The sequence below is a fragment of the Ailuropoda melanoleuca genome, chromosome 10 (genome assembly GCF_002007445.2).
Source record: "Ailuropoda melanoleuca isolate Jingjing chromosome 10, ASM200744v2, whole genome shotgun sequence".
Taxonomy (NCBI): Eukaryota; Metazoa; Chordata; class Mammalia; order Carnivora; family Ursidae; genus Ailuropoda; species Ailuropoda melanoleuca.
Window position 1 is genome coordinate 95,073,473 of NC_048227.1, and position 23,497 is coordinate 95,096,969.

Consider the following 23,497-nt stretch of genomic DNA (forward strand, 5'->3'; position numbering starts at 1 on the left):
GAGGGAAACTAAAGGAACCGAAGATAAGGTTTTGGATTAGTCTTAGCCATTGTGTCTATAGAGTATTGGCCTTGAGTCGTCAAAGTAACTGCTTATCTTAAGACCAGTGAGTAGTTTCCCAGTACTATACTCTTATATAGTTGTACAGAAATAAACCAGTTTTATTCCTGAAACTCTGGATCTCATTCCTAGAGAAAGTGCTCTCAGGAGCGTCGTAGTTTTCTGTTCAGGAGCTGCTGCTCTCGACTTTAGAACTGGGCTGCTTTGCTGCCAGCTTTCTTAAGGCATAGGCATGGGTACTTGAATTTTGCCAAGTATGCTAATTATTTTGATTTTTAGTCACCATCATAAAGTAACAGCATTATAAGGAGTTCTGTACAAATTATATCTGCTTTCTACAATTTGCTGAATTGGAAATCTTTAGGTGGATGTATGCAAAGGTTGGGGAGAAAATAGTCATTGCAAAGAAAAACTAGTGGTATATCTCAGGATTTGGACAAGGAAAGCTGTCAGTCTGGTTGTGGGAGAGCCACAAATGCCCTGAGTTCAGTAATAAGAAAAATAAGAAGTTAAATCATCTGTTAGTGCTTATGTACTGATTTATTTTGGTATTTTGAAAATAAATTTGGTAAATTAGGAGTTCAAAAATAGTTTCACACATTTACTTTGAAGAAAATCACAGAGTAAGCAAATAATCTGAGTGGATTCATCAGAAGTTGAATTATGCATATTCTACAGTCACGTGCTGCTGAAAGTTTTGATGCATGTTATGCTGAAATACAGTTGGAAAAGTATGCACTTGCTTGTGTTCTGAAGAGAGTAATTTCAGCGAGACTTGGACAGTGGGCAGAAAGCAGTTTAGTAGTACTGTACTTAGCTTTTTTTTTTTTTTTGGTTAAAAATTTGTGCATGTGTGCTGAGGTGGAAGATGAAATTTCCTTTAACACTGATAAAAGTAATAGAGGAAATAATAGATGTGGGTAGATCTCAGAGCAGCTTTTTCACTACATAATTTTATAAGGATGTCCTCCTGGGTAACCTTGAATTAGGAAAATGACATGTTTTTACATGTGCAAGTCTACCATGCCTTCTGTGTTTTATATGAAGTTTAAAATACAAGCCAGAAAAGGTGTATTTTGAGAGTGTCTTATATTTCATTGGTTTGGTTATAAAGTTTATAGGAAATGCTTATTTTATAGTTGGTTGTTACTGAGTCCATATTCCCTCAAGGGTTCCTTATACTTTAGGGAACTTTTTGTTTTAATCCTATTAGTGTTGGCTTTTGGGTTTCATACCTTTTTGGTTATAATTGTAAGATATACGTTCTATTAAATGCTACCTGGTATACACATGTATGTAAAATTTAAACAGTTTTCAGGAACTCTAGTATTTGTTAGTTTGAGTTAATATTATTTTTTTCTAACTTAAAAACCTGATTGTGGTTGTTTAAATGGATTTCATTAGTCACAAATGAATCAAGATCCACTTTTTGAAAAACACTGGTAGATTAGTTTTCTTGCTATTACAAATTACCCCAAAGCTTAATAGCTTAAAATAATAAACCTTTGCTTATTTCATACAGTTTCTGTGGGTCAGGAATCTGGACTAGGTTAGCTTGGTGGTTCTGGGTCAGGGTCTTTCATGGGGTTACAGTCAAGATGTTGGCTAGAGGATTTGCTTCCAAAGGTGGGTCATACTCTGACAGGTTAATACTGACAGCCTGCTGGTCTCAGTTCTCCAACACACTGCTTGAGTGTTCTCACAACATGGTGGTAGTTTGTTTCCCTCAGGGCAAGTGATCCAAGCTAGAGGAAGGAGGAAGCCACACCACTGCCACATGCTGTTAGTTAAAAGAAAGTCACATAAGTCCAGCCTATAGCCAAGGGCATAGGAATTAAGCTCCATGTCTTGAAGGGTGAAGTATCAAAGAATTTATGACATATTTTAGTAACTGCCACAGTTCTGTATTTTTGCTGTTTATGGATGAATTAGGATTGAACCAGAAGCCTTGTTGAAGTCAATCTGTAAGTAATTATCTTAGTTAATTAAGTCAGTGTTTTCCTCTGAGGGCATCTAGTCTCACGCCCTCAATCTTAAATTTGAGAAGGGAGGCTCGAAGAAGTTAAGTAATTAACCAGCCCATGGCCATTCAGTCTAGAAAACTAAACTGAATTTTCCCTGATTTTTGTCATGAATAATCTACTGATTAAGATGAGAAAACTTGCTGGTGATTTTTAAAAATTGAAGAAGTTAGAGTTTAGAACTGTTGTTTCCTAATCTAGTTACCAAACTTCTACATGATAGTAATACTTTCAGCTTATTTGGCCTACAGGTAATGCCTTGATGTCTGTGAATTTGCAGACTCCTCATACCAGAACCCCCTCCTTATTGATTATAAGAGGAAACAAAATATACTTATGAAATTAATTCAAATTGCTTTACTGTTAGCTCCAGATGCTGCTTATATACAGACCTCGAGATTGTACTATGTAAATATTCCAAATAGCACATTTTTAGGACCTAAAAGAAGATGTTATAGCAAAGATAATCAGGGTTCGTGTATGAAAGAAAACAATACCACTTTCTGCTGTGAGATTGTCATGGAAATTTGGATCTAGTAAGATTTGTTCTAAGACTAGTTTTGGCTTTGTGCTAGAAGTAGGATGGGACCCTGACATGGGTACTATGAGTGGAGCTAGGATAAATTTCAAGGCTTTTCTTGATTTTTTTCTTTTAAATCCGGTAGACTTTCCTGAGTAATAGATTGGGGATACAGTGAATTATCTTACACCTTTGCTATTGCAGAATTGATAATGGCTGCTTTATTCTCAAACTGCTTTCCAGTTTTTCTGACCATCAGGACTCCTCTGACAGTTGCTGGTCTGCCCTAAAGCGCATACTTACGTGATTGCCCTTCTTGTTGTCTTCCTATATCTTGTATCTCCCATCCCCACTGTAAATTCTTTCCAGGGACTTTCCTTTTCTGTATATTGCTGGTACTCAAATGCTTGCAGAATTGAGTAAGTTGAAGGACCTAAGAAGGTAATTTTTCCCACTAGAACTGAATGAAAAAATGTTTATTGTTGTGGAAAGCCTCCGGATATAGGTGGGAGGTGCTGGTGCTGTATATGTTAATATCTGTTCTTAAGATGCTACAGTCCAGTGGGGGAGAACACAATCATATATTTAATATACATTTCTAAAACTACACATATTCAAAGTGTAGGGGTAGTATAAATGACGTTAGTATTTAAGCTGAATCTTGAAGGGTGAATAGATGTTTGAAAAATAGTTTTGTGACATGTTTGGTGGTTGTGCATTTCATTTCCTTTTTTTTTTTTTTTTTGAAGATTTTATTTATTTGAGAGAGAGAGAGAGAGCAAGAGTGAGCATAGGGAGGAGCAGAGGGAGAGGGACAAGCAGACTTTGGGCTGAGTACACAGCCCGACGTGGGGCTCCATCTTATGATCCTGAGATCATGACCTTAGTTGAAATCAAAGAGTCGGACACTTAACCAACTGAGCCACCCAGGTGCCCCAAGTGGTTCTGCATTTCTCAGCTTTACTCCTTCATTATACATCTGCCTTGAATTGTTTTATTGTTGAGTTGCCATTGTATTTTGGTAAGTTGCTTTTTTCCTGTGGCATGCACGCTCTTTTTATATTATTTCTCTAGAAGTGTCCTAATTCAGTAGCTACTAGCCACATGGGTATAGGTGGGGTATAGGCGACCATATTGGACAGCACAGATATAGAACATTTCTATCGTTGCAGAAGGTTCTGTTGGACCGTTCTGTTCTAGAATCATGTTTTGCTTATCTGACATTTTCACGTTAGGGTAATGTATTGAGTTAGGAGTATAATGAATAAACTTAATAGCTTTCTGAGATCATTGAAGAGTCTGAGTGGTTGGTATTTATGAACAGAGGGGAGAGAGTATAGGATATTTACATTGGTGAAGAATATAGGTGTTGGAGTCAAATATAGGTTGGAATCATGCTCTCTGTACCTTAAGTTGTTTGGCTTTGGGCATGTACTTCACTTCTGAGCCTCAGTTTTTCGTTTTACTTAAAGCTACTCTTAAGATGCCCACAGTCCACTGGGGGAGGACACAATCATATATATTATTTTATATAGTATATAAAGTATGTATTATATAAATATTTATCTCAGGTTTGTGTGCGTATAAAATAAGAATGTGTGTAAGGGAGCTTAGCACACTTAAGTACATGAGATCATTGATATATTTTTGAAATAATCACTGATTAAAGAAATTAGAAAAATATTTGCTTATAGAGTTGTGTTTGACTTGGGGTTTTTATGTTCGAAAGTTAAATCACTGATGAAATTTATAGGGAAAAACGACTTCCCCTTATAACTGTGTGTCTATGATATTGACTTGTTTTTCTTTATGAAAATGATTGATCATTGATAGGGGAGATTGCCATTTTTGGTAGTTTGTCCATTAAAGATCTGTGGAGTGGCAGGAGTGTCCTTCTTTGAAAAAGTTATCTGTTAAACATTACTTTCTAAAATGTGATCTGAAGATAGGATAACCAGCTGGCTTCTTTGCCCAGGCCTTTCCCAGCCTAGCATTGGAAGTCTGGCTGCTCCAGGAAACCCCTCAGTGCCAGGAAGTCCAGGATCTGAAAGGGCCACATAAAATTCAAGGATTCCAGTTTATCAGATTTCATTAGGGAACCACAGGACAAGTATTCAAACTAATCTTACTTGCCATCAGAGTGCTTAGAGTCAAAAATCTCTAAGGTAACCAGAACCCAAACCACATGAGGCTTTTTAGATTAAGATAATACTCTGCATTTAAAGACTAGTGTCTGGTGGTTTAGATTTGACTGGAATTACATCATTTTTGTTAGTTTGTTGCCTTCCGTAAGTCTTCATGTGATGAGTTCAAGAAGCAGTCTAGTACATATTTTTATATTAGCAGTATTTAAAAAAAATTGTTGTGGTAAGCAAGTTTCTACGACTCATGTATAGAAGCTAGGTTAAAAGTCAAGTTAATAACCAGAATCTCTCTTGTTTTGGGCTTTTCAATTTAAATAGTGTTGTCTAAATCTCACATAAATTTTAGGTTTTTTAGTTTATTGTGTTCACTTTTCTGATTTTTCATTCCACCCCTCTACCAGTTCTCTAGCTTTCTTTGTAGAGCATCTCTGTTTTTAAGCAGATTACTTAGTTGTTGTTTTCCTGCTGCCTTCATTTGATTGTAAGCTTCATGAAAGTAGGAGCCTTTTCTGTCACTGTGTCTTGGAGCCCAGAGTAGCACATCCTAACTTCTGAGTAAGTACTTGTTGTGTTACTTGAAAGAGTGAGTGTCTCTGTGAGTAGGTTTTACAGTTCTACATGCTTTCCAGCCTATTTTATCATAACAGTCTAGGACATGTTGAAACATTTTATTTTTAAATTTTTATATTTTTTTTATTTTTTAGGATTTTATTTATTTATTTGTCAGAGACAGAGAGAGGGCGTGCGAACATGTGAGCACAAGCCAGGGGGAGCAGCAGGCAGAAGGAGAGGGAGAGGGAGAAGCAGGCTCTCCGCTGAGCAGGAAGCCCAGTGTGGCACTCCATCGCAGGACCCTGGGAGCATGACCTGAGCTGAAGGCAGATGCTTAACCGACTGAGCCACCCAGGCGTCCCTATTTTTACATTTTTTTAAAAGAGTTACTTATTTGGGGGCGCCTGGGTGGTGCAGTCGTGAAGTCTGCCTTCGGTTCAGGGCGTGATCCTGGCGTTCTGGGATCGAGCCCTGCATCGGGCTCCTCTGCTGGGAGCCTGCTTCTTCCTTTCCCACTCCCCCTGCTTGTGTTCCCTCTCTCACTGGCTGTCTCAAATAAATAAAATCTCAAAAAAAAAAAAAAAAGTTACGTTTTTGAGAAAGAGCACACAAACACAAGCCAGGTAAAGGGCAGAGGGAGAGAATAAATATCCAAGCGGACTCCCGCTGAGCACGGAGTCTGACACAGGGCTCTGCTCCACAACCCATGAGGTTAGGTCCTGAGCAGAAACCAAAAGTTGGACGCTTAACCTACTTGAGCCACCCAGGTACCCTGAAACATTTTGTTTTTAAAAAAACATTTAAATCTTTGTTTCAAATTGTGCAGAAGGAGTTAAAAGATTTGGCCTTTAAAAAATCCTGTTTTGGGGCGCCTGGGTGGCACAGCGGTTAAGCGTCTGCCTTCAGCTCAGGGCGTGATCCTGGCGTTCCGGGATCGAGCCCCACATCGGGCTCCTCTGCTGTGAGCCTGCTTCTTCCTCTCCCACTACCCCTGCTTGTGTTCCCTCTCTCGCTGGCTGTCTCTATCTCTGTCCAATAAATAAAAAAATCTTTATAAAAAAAAAAAATAAATAAAAAATCCTGTTTTGTTAAACCCTTGAGGAAAGCTCCCATGAGGAAAGGGAATTTGGAATAGTGATCTTAAAATTTCCTTTAAAAAATGGCAATTCATAACCAGTGGAGAGAATTGGAAGTTAATAGATTTGGCATGGAAGTATTTGGAAAAACTTCCTCTGCTCATCTTCTTCACCTCACAGCACCGGCCCCACACATTCAGTTTGTAAAGGCAGGAAGGGGAGAGCATGAGGAGATTGGGTTGGGGAAAGAAAGAATTGAATCACCTGAGGTGATTTAGTACTTAGTACATTAAATGGAGCAAGAGGTTGCTAATAAATTTTATTGAAAATCTGTATCCATGAAGTGAGGACAAATCAGTAAATAGTTTCTTAGTTAGTGGTACTCAGAATTTAGTGAGCATGGGAATCTCTTGGAGAGTTGTAAAAAACATTCCTTAGTTGCAGCCTCAGAAATCCTGACTGCAAAACACAGGAATCTATATAAATTCATGGACACCCAGGTGTTTGCTGATGGAGTTGGTCTGAGCACCACACTTTGGAAAAACTGTTAAGTGATAGACCGGAGAATAATTAAAAATAGGTGAATATGATTAAGTTTTGGCAAAAAAAGTTTCTGATACTAGAAACATATTTATATTGATTTTGTATGTAAAAAACAGTCCTGCTTCTCACAGCTGTAGTGATGTGAGAAGGCACCCCAGAATGCGTATTGGCAGCTGCCTGGTACGTGCAAAATGTGTTGAATTTAAAAGTCTTTTTGGGGCTTGCACTGAATAGCCAACTCATTTCAAACAGTGGAAATATTGCTTTATATTTAAGTGAACTCCATCCATTTAGGTGCAGGATTCTCTGATGTCGGTCTTTAAGTCTCATGATGTTTCTCAATTGGATTCAAAGGTGGGGGGGCTCCTGGTGATTTGATTCAACCTCCATTTAATCTCAGAATCCTATGGATTTTTACTCAGAGGGATTGTAGTAACAGTAAACTCATAGCTTCACATGTTAATTCCATTAATCCTCACAGCCACTCTATGAGGTAGTGGTACTGTTAAACCCATTTTACAGATGAAGAAACTGAGACCCAGAGAGGTTCAATGATTGGCCCAAGGTGATAAAACTAAATAGGTGGTGGTGAGGAATTCAAATCCAGGTTGGTCTTAATCACTGTACTCTCATGAGTGATAGAAATTTGATACCACTTTGAGGAGTGCTTCCAAGGCCACTGGTGAATGTACTTAACTTTAGGCTCTCATCTGTCTTCTGGTAGGATTTCTTGGTCATTTTGATGTTACAGAAATTGTGATCATGAAAATCTTTCTTCTGTTACATAACCTAAAATAATTAAAAAAAAAAAAACCCTCTTTCCTATGACTTAAGTTGGAGCTTTTATCATAAATTTAAGTTGTTGGAAAAGATGAAATTTCTGATGAATCATAAGTATTGATACTTAAAAATAAAGGTATTATATCAGTCTTTAATATATCTAGTGGAATGTAATACTGTAATGATCTGGTGTCTGATTGCTTTAACATAAGTAAATTCAAATTTAATACTGTTCCTTTTTTCTTCTTGAAAAACTGTTACATTTCCCCCACAAAGTGTTTACCTAATAAATTTTTATGCTTGAAGGTCTTAGTGATTATCCTTTTGTTCTTTGCAGCATGTTTGTATATAAGTTGAAATGTTAGATTTTGCCATGACCATAAGACACCAAATGTTCATATTTTGTTGTTAAAATTGTTGTAATACATAGTTGACCCAAACAGCAAATTGTACATATTGATACTTGGAGTAAAACTTTATTGGAAATGCCCCTCTTAATAGGTGGGGGATTATATAATTCCCATTAAATTAGAAAGCTTTGTTGACCAATATTTCAAATTGTATTCTTGTTGGCTTCCCAAAGATTTCTAAATGTAGGTTAAATATGTTTATAGGTTTTTAAATACAGTGGACCAAACTAAAATTGAAGATGGGTGAGAAGGGAAGATGGGAAAGGTGAGTAGGCTTCCTACATTGGCTGCAGGTGTGTATACAGGCACAGCAGCTTTATGTAAGTGCTTCTGTGCAACTTCAGGATCTAGAAAGCATTCCTTGAACTCTCCATGCCCACATGTTCCTTAGGAAGTCTTGGGATATAGGTACCTTAGACTGCTACTAAGGAGAATTCTTGCAGTGTGCTGAAAATGGTACCAGGATAGGATGTTTACCTTTGCACTGTCAGAGCAAATAAGTACATAAAAATAGTAAGGGTATAGGTAGATGTGTATTCTCTAGGTGAAATACTGTGTAGTAGTTAAGTTGCAAAAGAAATGTCTCAATTTAGAATAGTAATACTGTATTCATGGATATAAGCCTTGAGTAACAGGTTTCATTGAACTTCACAGTTCCATTTATATGCAGGGGGATTTTTTCCATAAATATAGTACATACAGCATATAAGTGGATTTTCTCAACCCTTACCTTGCCTTACTGTTAGAGTGAAAAATGGAACAAATGTATTAATTGACTTATCGGTAAGGCTTCTGGTCAACAGGCTATTAATTAAGTTTTGGGGGAGTCAAAGATAAACAGATTTTCAACTGGGGGGTGGGTGCTCTAACCCCCCATTTAACGGTGAACTATAATGTATGAAAAAAACATTTAAAATCGTGGTGGGAAGCATATGGAGCAAGTGGGGGTTATGCATTAAAAAAAAAAAAGGAATTTACTTAGAGCATGGGGGGAAGGGGGAGAGGGAAAGAGTCTCAAGCAGGATCTGTGCTGAGGGCAGAGCCCAGCATGGGGCTCGATCTCAGGATCCTGAAACCACGACCTGAGCTGAAACCATGAGTTGGAAACTTAACCAACTGCTCCACCCAGGTGCCCCAAAAGGACTTTGCTTTTTAAAAATGTTTATCAGTTCAAGATGGTAACCATATAAATGTCAAGTTCTTTGTTCTTGGCATTTTTTCATTTCCCCAAAGTATGTGTGAAACTAAAAAAAGTCTGGGAAGAATATTTTGACTAGGTAGTAACAGCATGGGTAGTGCTGATTAATGAAGTGCCAGTGAGCAGCCATACTGAAATTATGCCATCCAAAGTAGGTACAGAAAATTCATTGCTGTCATCACAAACCTGTCTTACGTATTTATTTCAGCACTCCAGAGATTCCTGTATTGTTTTCTTAGAGCTGGGATTTCCTGGAGACAGGTGAGGGATAGTGTCCAAAATCTAAGCCTTTTGGCTTTAATAAGTATCTTTGCCTAGATTTCCTAGATGTTAAGCTTTCTATAGTTCTTTTCAAATATCTTCCTTTCAAATTCTCAGTGTTAAAGACCCGAACACCAGATTCTTCATAATTTTTATTTAAGCAATACATATAGGAGCTGAAGAAGGTCATCACAACCTCTTGATTAAAAAATATTAAATACCAATTAAATAAGAGATTTTCCCCAACAGTGAGCATTTACTTTTGATTGTAGAACTGGAATATCTCTTGCACTGATTCTTTTCTCTGGTTATCACTTGATCAGAAAAAATACTCGTCCCAGCTCAAACATTACCTTAGGGTGATAAAAAGTGAGGTTTATTAATTTCATAACAAATCACTGGTAAAAACAAATGATTTTTCCAAAATTGTGATTAATGAAAAATGCTCCTGAAGTCTTTCCCACATGGCAAGCTGTAGATAAAGGGGCAAAGGTACTTGCTGCTGGATTGTACATGATAAACCTGCAGCTAGAACTTTCTCTAAAAGCTATCTTCAAAAATGGAACTCCTCCAAAAATCTCACTTTGTGCATTTGCAGTATTTCCATAGTCACTTGAAACTTGCCTCACTTCCAAATAGACTTAGTAATTAGAACAAAAAGGGATGCTCTTTTCCACTGTCACTTTCTATGTCAAATCATTTTTTAAAGATTTTTAATTTTTTTTTTTTAGTTACACCCAGTGTGGGGCTTGAACTCACAGCCCCGAGACCACGAGTGGCATACTGCACTGACCGAGCCAGCCAGGTGCCCTTGTTTTCATTCTGAAAAGCTCTGTACCTCGATGGTGATAAGGATGACGATCATCCACTCCAGGCGCAGCGCCCTCTTCTCCGTCAGGTGATTCCGCATCAGAACTGTCAGCTCCATGCAGTGCTGAAGCTTTTCATTCATAACCTGCATTAGGAAAATCTTAGGGAGTACCCTGTTTTATATATGAACAAGTGTGAGAACTAGGTAACGTCACATTTCAAAATTCTAAAGGTCTGAAATAGGTAAACGGAATTTACCCTCCAATTCTTGCTCCATTCTCTCCCCAAGGCCACCTGCCAATGTTAACCTGCCTCTTGTGAGTCCATCTAGAGACACTTTCTAATGCACAGGCTGACCTGCAAGAAGTACTTTACCTACTGAAGCTCTCAGATTCTTAAGATTTTGATGGAAGATGTAGAAACTAAAGGTTTTGAGTCCTAGTTTTTGGTAGCTGCCCTTGGGAGTTCAGTAGTTAAGAAAGGCAAACTTGAAACGTGTTATGGCCGAAACGCCCAAAAGATGATATACACAGGGGCGCCTGGGTGGCGCAGTCGTTAAACGTCTGCCTTCAGCTCAGGGCGTGAGCCCAGCGTTCTGGGATCGAGCCCCACATCAGGTTTCTCCACTGGGAGGCTGCTTCTTCCTCTCCCACTCCCCCTGCTTGTGTTCCCTCTCGCTGGCTGTCTCTGTCAAATAAAATCTTTAAAAAAAAAAAAAAGATGATATACACAATGATTACCTTCCAGAATTGTTCAGGCTCTTCTGTGCAGACCCCCAAACGGTACCATGTGACCAGCTGCACACTTGCTGTTAGCTGGCACTGCCTTTAGTGCTGAGCTGCAGAGCTTCCGGGCTCTGATGCCCCGCCACATGCTAGGTGGGGCGGAGTCACAGAAAACAATCTTTGGGGGTTATTTTTTAAAAGATTTTAAAGTAACCTCTACACCGAATGTGGGGCTCGAACTCATGACCCCGGGATCAAGAGTCACATGCTCTACAGAAAGCCAGCCAGGCGCCCCCAGAAAACAACCTTTGAGCTTAAGACTTGGATGTGACCTCTGGTAGTGGTACCTACTTAATCTCTGTATCTCACTTTCTCTTGGAAATTGGAAAAAGTCTGGAAACATAACTGTTGGGGCATGCTGAGGGTGTGGGTTTGGTCTGGAAATTTGAGACAATTGTCACACGCATTTTTGGGGACTGACGGAAATGTGTTAGCATACTGTATGTACTATGGTTGTGCAGAGCATTAAACTGCCTTGGGGCGCCTGGGTGGCTCAGTTAAGCGTCTGCCTCCTGCTCGTCATGATCGCAGGGTCCTGGGGTCCAGCGCTGCGTCCTGCTCCCTGCTCGGCGGGGAGTTTGCGCCTCCTTCTCCCTCTGCACCCCACCCCTACTTGTGCTCTTTCTCTCCTCCCTCTCTCTCATCTTGAAAAAAAAAAAACAAACTGCCTCAATAATGAGAACACAAGGGACCACAGTCATAGCATATATTCGCCAGGTTTCCAGCCCTTATGGCCATCCTGTAGTTTCCACTCTGTGTCAAGGCTGAGAACAGTGCCTCCTCTCCTGCCTGCCTTCCCGTTTCTGTTGGCTGCTCCGTCTTGGTCTATAAACATGCTCACCCTCAGGCTGGCTTCTCTCTTCAGGGTGCTGGCCTGACCCTCTTCCATTTTCTTTCACCTCTGACTAGACACATTCTTCTCCACTTCCTCATCACCCAGTTTATTCTTTAACCCTTAGAAGTTCCATATTACAACTCTTCTGAAACTACTAAATGTTTCCGAATTAGTAAATCTAACAACTTTTCTTGGTTCGAAACTTCAATGAACTCAAGCGTTTGACACCACCTTGACATGCACGCTTCCTTTGGCGTTTTCTCCCCTGAGATCGAGGTTCTGCCTCTGGCCGTCATCTTTTCCTGGGTTTTCTCTACCTCCCCTTGCCTTTAGATGACATTTCCCAAAGTCCTGATCTTGTCCTTCTTGTCTTCTAGCTCTACACTCTGCTTGCAGTACCTCACCCACTTTGGTTTGTGTAGACGCTCCCCAAACTTTGGTCACTTTGCATCCCACCATCACTCTTTCTGTGATGTGTGTGCCACCTGTACTATTATGTAATTTCCAAAAGACTTTGCTTCATATGTTTAAAAGTAAACTGCCATCGCCATAAATGGACAACACTGTGATGTGAAAACAGTGTTGCTTACAGGAAGCTAAGCCTGACCCCTGGGAAAGTGGGAATAGCATACATTGGAGGGCCCATCAGGAGCCACTAAACCACTAAAACCAAAGTAGTTCAGGGTCCATGTGTCACCTAAATTCATCTCTTGAACAAGTGTATGTTTCCCACATTGTGGGAAAGGCTTGAACTACTCTTTTCTACTCCCAAATGTAACTGTTTCTCGTTTATTCTCTGACTGAATTTCTAACTGTCTATAAAACATCTTATGGATTTCCTGACCACACCTCAAATTTAATGTTTCTCAAACTAAAACTGACATTGTGTCCAAGTCTATCCCTTGTCTTGGGTTCCCTTTCTCCGATCAGGTCACACTGTCTTCCCAGTCACCTGGGATGATTTTTTAAAAAGATTATTTATTTGAGAGAGAGAAGAGAGAGCACACGCAGGGGGAGCAGCAGGCAGAGGGAGAGGGAGAAGCAGACTGTTCTTAAGAAATAATGACTATTTCATGAAGACCTCCTATGTAGTATTAAGGAATACTAAGAAGGGGATAGATTCAAGACTGTCCATCATGGGGCATAACTGTAGGTAATGGGAATTAGAGATCAAAGATCTCCACCCCAGAGGTGCCTGGGTGGCTCAGTCCGTTAAGTGTCTGCCTTCAGCTCAGGTCATGATCCCAGGGTCCTGTGAGCAAGTCCCATGTCGGGCTCCCTGCTTGGCAGGGATTCTGCTTCTCCCTCTGCCCTTCCCAACTCCCTGCCCTCCCACCCCCCCGCTTGTGCTCTCTCTCTGAAAGAAAGGAAGAAACAAAGAAATTAAGAAAGAAAAAAGAAAAGAAAGAGAAAGAAAGAAAGAAAAAGAAAAAAAGAAAAAGAAGAAAAGAAAGAAAGAAAAAAATCTTTAAAAAAAAAATAGGCAGGTGCCAGGAAGAAAGGGTAGGGAGCCACGGACAGGGGAGAGCATCTCAGACAGGAAACAGCATAGAGGCAAAGCATGCTAGATACTTAGAAGGAAGTACTTGAAAATGAGGTTGAAAAGGTAAGTTAGTGCCAAATTGTGAGAGGAACTATAGACCCTAATTCCTGGGACCTGTGAATAGGACATGACAAAGGAGAGTTATGACTGCATATGGAATTAATGCTGGAAATCAGCTGATAGCTTAAGACAGGGAGATAAACCTAGATTATGGGGGGGGGGAGGAGGAAGTCCAGTGGAATCATGGGGGTCCTTAAAAGTGGAACTGGCAAGTACAAGAGCCAGCCATTGAAGTGATGCCATGTGAGAAGCCCTCAACTCACCTCTGTTACTTGAAGAGGCTGCAAGCCAAGGAATGTGGGCAGCCTGTGGCAACTGCAAAAGGAAGGAAAGAGCCTTTTCCTACACAGAGCCTGCAGAAAGGAACGCAGCCTGCCAACACCTTGATTTTGGCTCAGTGACTCATGTCAGACCTCTGACCTACAAAGCTGTAATACAATACATTAGTGTTAAGCCAGTTTGGGGAAATTTGTCACAGCAGCAAGAGAAACTTACTACATGAGGCTGCAACGTTGGAATTTTATTCTGTAGGTAATGTGGAGTCCTTTGTTCAGTCTTCAAGTACTGGTTGTGTTGACTGTACTGTGTTGGGCAGAGGAGATGGAATGGTGAATAAGACAGACACATGTCTGCCTTCCAGCTAAAAGGTCCAGTGGAGAGGCTGGGGGCAGTCAGGAAGGTCTGAGAATGGTCTGGGGGAGAGAAGAAGGTGAGTGGCATAAGGACGTTATAGACGGGGGCCTGAACAGGGGTCAATATGGTATCCCCCCAGTTTCACCAGCCAAGGGCCTGTCATACAGACTTTCCATAAATATCTGTTAATGAACAAATGACACTGGGAAGAAAATGAAAGGACGGTGTGACTGCAGTGGAGGGTGAAGGAGAAAGAGGAAACCACCATGCCTTTCAGTTTTCTGGTTGACGGACAGATGGAGGAGGCTAGTGGTCCTGCCATGAGCTGAAATGGAGAACAGAGAAGGTTCAGTGTTTCCTGGGAGAATACATGGGTTTCGTTTTGAAATCTTAATCACTGATGAATTCTACAAATACTTACTGAGCATGTGCTCTGTGTGAGGCCTTGCCAAGAACTGGGAAGATAACAGGGAAGAAAATAATGCTAGTCTCTGATCTCAGGGAGCCGACATTCTAGTGTGGAGTGACACACAGAACTGACTTGCAAAGGGACCCTACAAGATACGTCTGTGTGGAAGACATGTGAAATTTAGTACGCAACGGGAAACACCTGGAAGGCAAGCAGAGAACTGAGGTTAGAGATACTTATTTGAAAATCATCAAGAAAACATGGGAGCAGAAATCATGGAACCGAAGAGGAGCGCTGTTGGAACAGGCAGCATGAGGAGAGAAGCCAGGACAGAACTCTGGAGGACACCCACGGAGAAGGGGTGGCGAGGGACCCACCTCCGCCTGGCTTTTCTGCTCCCACTGCACTGCTCTGCCTCCCCTCTGATCTTTTCCAGTCGTCTCTTAACTACCACATGAAAGGACTTGACCTCCATCCTCAACTTCTTGGACTCCTTTCAGCACATCTCATGCCTAATACTATTTTTTTCTCAAGATTCTTTTCTCTGGGGAAAAAAAGCCAACCAAACAGATGGAACAAAGAACAACCTTCTCCTGGCATTACCCCGAACTCTCTTCATCCTGGGCGTCGTCTTGTTAGACGGTCAAGCCAGTTGAAGGGCAGCACCAGCTCTTAATTCTCTTTTGTATCATGTGCAGCACCAGTGTCGTGTTGAGCACGTGAAGGAAGGCTAAATTCTTTCAACTTCTTCTAAATCATCTTCACATAACCCAACTGGTCTTAACTGCCCTTGGCGTGATAAGAAAAGAGTCTGAAAGGGGTGACTGGGTGGCTCAGTCGGTTAAGCGTCTGCCTTCGGCTCAGGTCATGATCCCGGAGTCCTGGGATCGAGCCCTGCATCGGGCTCCCTGCTCAGTGGGGAGTCTGCTTTTCTGTACCCCCTCCCCCTGCTCGAGCTTTCTCTTGCTCTCAAATAAATCAATAAAGTATTTTTTGTTTTAAAAAAGGAAAGTACTCCGAGAAACAAAATCTGGGAACTTTTAGGTATGCTTGGTAACTTGTGGAAGATTTAACACCAAAAAGATGGCTCACAGTGGGCCTGGGAAATGAACAATTAGTGTAATGACTCAATCAAGCCATGAAGGGGATGATGGTAATGATAATTGGTCACCTCTGCTACAGGGGAGACAAATTCAGTGGGACGTGAGAGTTCCATAAAAACTGTCAGTTACCAAAGGAATTCTGATGAGTGTTAAGTTTTAGTTGCTATGTAATGAGTTTTCAGAAACAGAATGTCCAAATCCATTAGATAAAGTGAAATGTAGTTCAAACCCATGTGGCCATCATGCCCAGCAGCCATTTACCTGCTAGAGATCCCAATCCACATACCTTGCCCTCTGGGCCCATGAGCCAAATAATCCCTCCGTCTCTGGTGTGCCCATCATATATTTAGATATTTAGGGGGAAAGTAGCTTCTATCCCTTTTGCTGCTGTGTTTTAAGGAAGGAGAGGGGGAATCCCACGAGTGTAGCTCCAATTTCCTGTAAGTCCCTTTCCCCCCTAATACATTGCTACTTCTACTTTTAGCTATCTTGCCCCAGTTCCTAACATAGAATCCAATAACGATGTGGTAGAAATATGTAATTTATAAAGATAATTAAAATGAATCTTGAATTTTAGCTCCTAAAGAAAAAATAAAGGGGAGTTTCAGGGGCTGTTGGTATTATGGAATTAATGTTTGTGTCCCCCTTAAATTCTTACAGTGAAACCCTAATCCCCAAAGTGACGGTACTTGGAGATGAGGCATTTAGGAGGTGATCAGGTATAGATGAAGTCATGAGGGCAGGGCCCCTATGATGGAATTCGTGTCCTTACAGTAAGAGAGGGGACACGACACAGCACTCTCTCCCCTGCCACGTGAGGACACAGTGAGAAGGTGGCGGTCTATGAACCCGAAGAAGGCCCCCAGCAGGAACCCGGTCTGCACACATAATCAGAACACCCAGAGGCAGTGTGTAAGCTGCACGCGAGGGATACCTACAGATACTCTAGAGGCACAGACCAGATGGGAAGCCTTTCCGAGGACGTGACATTTGGGCTCATCAGGCAAAATGCAACCAGGCATGGTCTTGGCCCAAAGGTATGAAAGGAATCAAATCACATTAACCTGAAAGAACATATGCCACAGATGTATCTATGATGATGTGAAATTCTAAAAGACCCTGATTTTTGTTCTGATTAACTGCAATGTACGCCGTCTCCCGATGTACTCAGCTGAGGACTGAGAAGCCAGTAGTACTGTCCTTATATCTCGTTCGTGTGAGGTTTTTTAAAAAGCTGCCACAGAGCTGACTTGTTCCAGGACTGTTCCCATTTGGGGACTGACTGGACCCCACCGCGCCTGCTCTCTGGGCTGCACAGTCAACTCTCCAATGGTGTCTCCACTGCAGGTGCCCATCCTGGTTTAGCAGAGTGATGACGCAGTGGTACTTTCTCCAGGTTTCCCCTTCCTTCTCAGTCGTTTGATTCTCGTCCCACTAGTTGATTATTTCATTGCATTTCCGTCTTCATTATTGATCCTGCTCTCACATTTCTCCTCTGCAACTCTGGCTTTCCTGTTGAACGCAGCACTCATGTGGAGTAAGTTCCTGAAAGACATCCTTATTTTTATATTCTCCTCTGAACCGTACCCTCAGACCACCTTCATAATTGGTGACCATGATCTTGTTTCTCCTGTCCTGTAGTCATGTGCACGAGGGACAGGTGAAGGACGCCCTGGGCATCAGTAATACAGACCCGTGACTTGAGGGCAGACAGGACGGGCTGGGGGGGCATGCAGCTCAAGCTCCAAGCCGCCGGTTGCCTTGGTTCTTGCTCACCACCTTCACTGACTCAGTTAAGCACAGCAGGCTGATCATCAGAAGAGGGAGAGAAGGTCTGCATCTGCTCGGCGGCGATGACTTTATAACTCACCACACTGATCCTGAGTCCATCGCACGTCTCCATTCCAAGAGAGAAAGGGACATCCACGAGCAGTAACTCTGAGTGCTCTCAAGATTTGTCCCCAGCGAATGTGTCCCAGCGACACTGATGTTTTTGTTTAGTCTGTTATTACAGAATTCTCACAAGATGCTGTATTTTCAAATTAACTATACTGAGGCATAATTTACATATGGTAAAATGCAGCCATTCTAAGTATACAGTTGGAAGACTTAACAAATGAATTCCCTTGTAACTGCCCACACATTTCCATCCCCCCAAAACGTTCCCTTGTGTTCGTCTGGAAACTACAGCCCCATCTACTCACCCCCTCCTCCAGCTCCAGGGAATCACTGATCTACTTTCTGTACCTACAGATTCGAACTGCCTTTCTAGATCCCATAAATACAATAGCACATGTTTTTGTGTCTAGATTTTTTTCACTCGGTGTGATTCTGATATCTGCCCATGTTGTGGCATGGATTCAGTAATTAACTTACTGTTGCTGAGTGGTATTCCACTGTATGGACACACTATGTGTTTATGCACTCACCTACTGATGGGCATCTGACTGCTGTTTTGGGCTGTTACGAGTTTTGGGCTATTATGAATAAAGCTGCTGTGAACATTTGTGTATGAAACAGTGTGAGGACATGTGTTTTTATTTCTCCTGGGTAAAATACTTAGAGATGTGGAATGGTTGGGTCTTATAATAAGACAATGGTTAAGTTTATGAGAAACTGCCAAGCTATTGTACCAATTTATATTCCCACAAGTCATGAAGTTCCAACTGCTCCACATCCTTTTCTAACACTTGGTATTAGTCTTTTAAATTTTAGCCATTCTAATGGGTGTGTAGTGAAATCACATTGTAGTTTTGATCGCACTTCCTCGGTAAACAAGGATGTTGAACATCTTTTCATGTTCATTTGGCCATTTGCATTATTTTCTTTTGTGAGGTATCTGTTCAAATCTTTTGCCCATTTATATATATTTATTTTTATTTTTTTGAAAAGATTTTTATTTATTTATTTGAGAGAGAGCCAATGAGAAAGAGCGTGAGCTTTGGCAGGTATGTCTGAGAACATTTCCTCCCAGCCTGTGGCTTGCCTTTTCATATTCTTAACAGTGTCCTTCAAAGAGCAGTTTTTAGTTTTGATGAAGTTCAACTCACGAAGCTTTCCCTCCAAGGTTCATGCTTTTCTTTTTAGTCCTAAGAAATCTTTGCCTGGCTGAAGGTCATGAGGCTTTTCTCCTATATTTTCTTCCTGAAGTTTTATGATTTTAGTTTTTATATTTAGGTCTCTGATTCATTTTAAAATGGTGTGAAATAAAGGGCAGAGTTCAGCTATTCAATTGTTCCAGCACCATTTATTGAAAATAATTGTCCCTTCGTTATTGAACTGATTCATATTTGTCAAAAATCAATTGCTTGGGGTGCCTGGGTGGCTCAGTTGGTTAAGCGTCTGCCTCGGGCTCAGGTCATGATCCCAGGGTCCTGGGATGGAGCCCCACATCAGGCTCCCTGCTGAGCCTGTTTCTCCCTCTCTCTCTGCCCCTCCCTCTCCTGGTGCTCACGCTCTCTCAAATAAATAAATACAATCTTTAAAAAAATTTATTCCTAAGTAATGTGAGGTTTTGATGCTATTGTAAATGGTATTTCAAAATTTTCATTTTCCAATTGTTGATTGGCAGTATAAAGAAGAACAATTATTTTTTGTAGTGACCTTGGATTTTGCAACCTGGGTAAATTCACTAATTAGTTCTAGTGGCTTTCCTGTAGATTCTTCAGGACGTTCTACATACAAGATCCTGCTGTCTGTGAATAACTTCAGTTCTACTTCTTACAGGATGTTAAATCTCGGGGCTATACATAAAGCCACCCAGAGGGATTCGTGCCTTGTCTAGCTGGCACTTCATGGGGCTTTTTCCACAGGCCTAGGGTGCCAGTGGCTGGGTTTGCGTCCGCTTCTCCCAACTGCAGATGTGTGACAGTGGTTCCATGTCAATCCTTTCATGGAGGGACTCAATCTCAAGCTGGCCTTGATAATGGAGACGGAGGATACTCAACATACTCCAAGTAGGGGGAAGGAGCCTACACAGCCCTTTTGTTCTCACTGGTGTTTTTCTTATGTTTGCACTTGATCTTAGCCATGAATGAGTTGACCGTTTGGTTGTTAAGGTCTTCTTCACTCAAGGTGTCCTCAGTTGTAGACCTGATGCCAATAATTCCATCTTGTATAGTGAGGATAGACACATAAAAACGGCCACCTTCCAGGAGAAAGATCAGACCATTTTGTTGGCATAACCCTCCTGCCTAAGCCTAGTGGCAGTGGCATTTGGCTTACGGATGATTCAGAACATGAGACCGGTGATGCTTGCTGCCAGTGCCGCTGGTGGTGTGAAGCAGGGAACCGTTAAAGTAACAGCACTGTGAGGATGATGTGGGTCACGGTGCTTACCCTGTAGGCTTCTAAAATTTTCTCCACCTTTTTCAAAATCTGAAGTCTGTGTTAGGCAGACTTCTGAGACGCCACCCAAAGGTCCTCGTCTCTGGGCATTCACACCCTTGTGCAATCCCCTCCCCTGGACCGTGGGCTGGCCCTAGTGACCAGTTTCTAACAAAAGAATACAACAAAAGTGATAGGCTGTAATCACTGTGATTAGGTTACAAGAGACTGTGAGTCTGTCTTGGTAGTGCTCTGGCCCCCCTCTCTCACTTGCTCACCCTGGTCAAACAAGCTGCCATGTTGGGAGATGCTTGCTCTCTGGAGAAGACTGTGGGAACTGAGGGAGGCCTCTGGCCAACAGCTCGTGCGGAACTGAGGCTTCAGCCCAACACCCTGAGAGGAACTGAATCTTGTCAACAACAAATGGGTGAATTAGGAAGTTCACCTTCCCAGCTGATCCCTGAGATTAGTGCAGCCTCGTGAGAGAGCTGGAGGCCCTGGCTGAGCTGGACCCGGGTTCCTGACCCATACACTGGAAGACAGTAAGTGCTGTTTTAAACCACTCAGTTTTGGAACAATTTGTTTCACAGTAATAGCTAACTAATACAATCACAGGAAATCCCTCAACTCAGTAAAGCTTTTAGCATCCCTTTTATAGCCTCTGAAACTTCATCCCAGTCCACAACCTTGCAAGTCCAGTGCTTTTCATGTCTGACCAGATATCTGGATTGTCAAATCGTATTTAGACATTTAGTACCTAAAACCATTTTGGAATCCACTGAAATTTGAATCTTATAGTATCACTGATCAATCTTCTTGCATCAGCTAAAAGCAACATAGTTTACGATGGGCCTCTTTCCCTGACCACAGGCAGTGACCTCTGCTCTTCTGTGCTGGAAGATGCCCATACAGGCAGAGGTGGTAACAAGGTCAGTGACAACTAAGGAAACTTCGATGTTGTTGTTCAAGGGGAAACATCTGGCCTGGAGAAAAATATACAGATACCGGAGCTGCCGTAACATTCAATGAGCCATGGTGGGCTGCTGAAATTGTGCGTCATTTTTTTTTAAGATTTTATTTTTTTGAGAGAGAGTGCGCATGTGCATAAGCTGAGGAAGGGAGAGAGCCCAATGCAAGGCACAACACTGAGGTCATGACCTGAGCCAAAATCAAGAGCTGGATGCTCAACCAACTGAGCCTTGCTGGTGCCCTATAAGTAATTTATTTTTGATGGGGCACAAGATGAATGTGGGGAAGTGGTAGGAAATAAGACTGAAAAGAGGAGAAAACATGAAGGCCCTTGTATATGAAGCAAAAAACTTGAACATAACACTTGAGGCAATGAGGGAAACTGGACGTACTTAGTGGGAAGGACTGAGAAAAGATAATCAGTAGATGTTAACATCAAGATAAATCAGATGCTGAAATTATCTGACAAGATTTTAAAGCAGTCATCACAAAACTGCTTCAATAAGCAATTATGAACATGCCTGAATAAATGGGGAAAAAAAAGTCCCAGCAAAGAGATAAAAAACATAAGAAGAAGAATAGGAAAATTTTAGAACTGAAAGATACAATAAGTAAAATAAAAAACCCAATGATAGGCTCAGCAGCAGAATGAGGGTGATGAAGAAAAGAATCCGTGAACTCGAAGACAGAATAATGGAAATTACCCCATATGAACAACACAGAGGAAACAGACTAGAAAACAAGTGAGCAGAGCCTCACGTATGTGTGGGAGTGTAAGAAAGGACCTGATGTTCATGTTATCCCAGCAGAAACCAAGCAGCCCAGAACTACATGCCACAGCATTTTTCAGGTGCTGGCAGAGAACGGTCAACCCAGAATCCTAGAGCTGGTGAAAATATCCTTCGGGAAGGAAGGGGAAATCAAGAAAGTCTCAGATAAAGTACAACTAGGAGAATCTGTTTCTATAGACTTATCCTAAAGGAATAACTAAAGAATGTTCTTGAAACAGGAAGGAATCAATACAAGAAATCATGGAACATCATGAAGGAAAAAAGAATGACAGAAAGAATAAAAATATAGATAAATACAATAGAATTTACTTCTCCTCTTGAGTTTTCTAAATTATATATGTTGGTTAAAGCAAAAATTGGTAACAGCAATGGAGTTCTCAATGTCTGCAGAAGAACAGTTCAGACAGTTATACTGTAAATGGTGGAGGGTAAAGGGATGTAAAGGATAGCAGATTTCTGTACTTGATTTAATCTGGTAAAATGTCAAAACCAGTAGACTGTGATAAGCTATGTCTGTATAATATATCTAGGGCAACCACTAAATATCTATGCAGAGATATACTAAAAATACACAGATAGATAAATCAAAATGGAATTCAAAAAAATGTTTAAGTAACACACAGGAGGGTGGGGTTTGACACAGACAACTTACATGGATGGCAAGGGCATTATGCTCAATGAAAAAAAGTCAGTTTTAAAAGTCACACCCTGTATGACTGTATTTTCAAAAGGACAAAATTATGGAGATGGAGAATAGATTACTCATTGCCAGGGGTTAGGGATGGTGGGGGAGGGAGGCAGTGTGACTAGAAAGGGGCAGCTCAAGGAGATCTTTGTGGTGACAGAACAGCTCTGCAATTTGACCGCATGGTTATGTGGACCTCAACGTAATAAAAGGTTATAGAACTATGTGCACACGTCATACAACATCCATTTTGTTTCCTACCCTCCTTCCCCGCATAGTTTATCTTCATCATGACCACCTCCAATGGTTCTCATTGAATGGCTTCTTGCCACTTATTCTCAACATATCTTAAAATTTGCTTCTCCACTCCCCCAGTCCCACCTGTCCGTGTTTTGCCATCTTCCTACCTGTAACTTACAGGCAAACGTCAGTCATCCTTGACTCTTCCCTGTCCCTGGCCTCCCACGAACCAACTGTTTGATATTAGAGGATTCTTTCTTGAATTCATTTCTATTCTCACTGCCACAAACACAGTTCTGGGACCCATGAACTCTTGGCCTCTTAACTCTTACTACTTTTACCTAGTTTGCAAAGCAAGTATCAGAATATTCTCTGATGTAATAAAGAAAAGTGTTTAAAACTGTCTGTATCCAGGAGATGTGGAAGGGGAAATCCAGAGATCTGAATAAAAGTCAAATAAGATATTTCTCCAAAACCAGTTAAATGCATTTACTTAATTTAAAATTTCTCTTCATGTAGTCATACAAATTAAAAGCAGAGTTGTGTCTTTCTCAATAAAAGTGCAAAATACATACCTTAACTCTACGAGTAATGCTAAGGAACTGACAAGTTTTATCATAAAGTTGTTCCAGGTTTTCTCTGTCCCAGTAGAAATCGGGAGTGATCAAGAAGTCTGAACTCAAGTTTATACGGTGCCTTAAAAAAAGCAAAAGTTATAACTTTTTTATCTTGAATTAAAAATC

General features: G+C 41.2%; 1 protein-coding gene across 14 annotated transcripts in view; it reads right to left on the reverse strand.

Annotated features, from left to right (window-relative positions):
* Window positions 1-9,704: 9,704 nt before the first annotated feature.
* RMND1 (required for meiotic nuclear division 1 homolog) overlaps window positions 9,705-23,497 on the reverse strand; it is a 38,645-nt gene continuing 24,852 nt past the window's right edge. For 4 of the 14 annotated variants that reach the window (XM_019800765.2, XM_002920270.4, XM_019800762.2 and 1 more), the window contains 3 exons: window positions 23,330-23,450; window positions 10,404-10,520; window positions 9,705-9,918 (listed from right to left, as the gene is read on the reverse strand). In XM_019800765.2, coding sequence (XP_019656324.1) covers window positions 9,877-9,918; window positions 10,404-10,520; window positions 23,330-23,450 — 280 coding nt within the window. In that variant the 3' untranslated portion in view covers window positions 9,705-9,876. Of the gene's footprint in view, window positions 9,919-10,403; window positions 10,521-10,641; window positions 11,250-13,355; window positions 14,842-23,329; window positions 23,451-23,497 lie in introns of those variants that run through there. The other 10 variants (XR_002142916.2, XR_004628175.1, XR_004628177.1 and 7 more) reach the window with 10 other exon arrangements.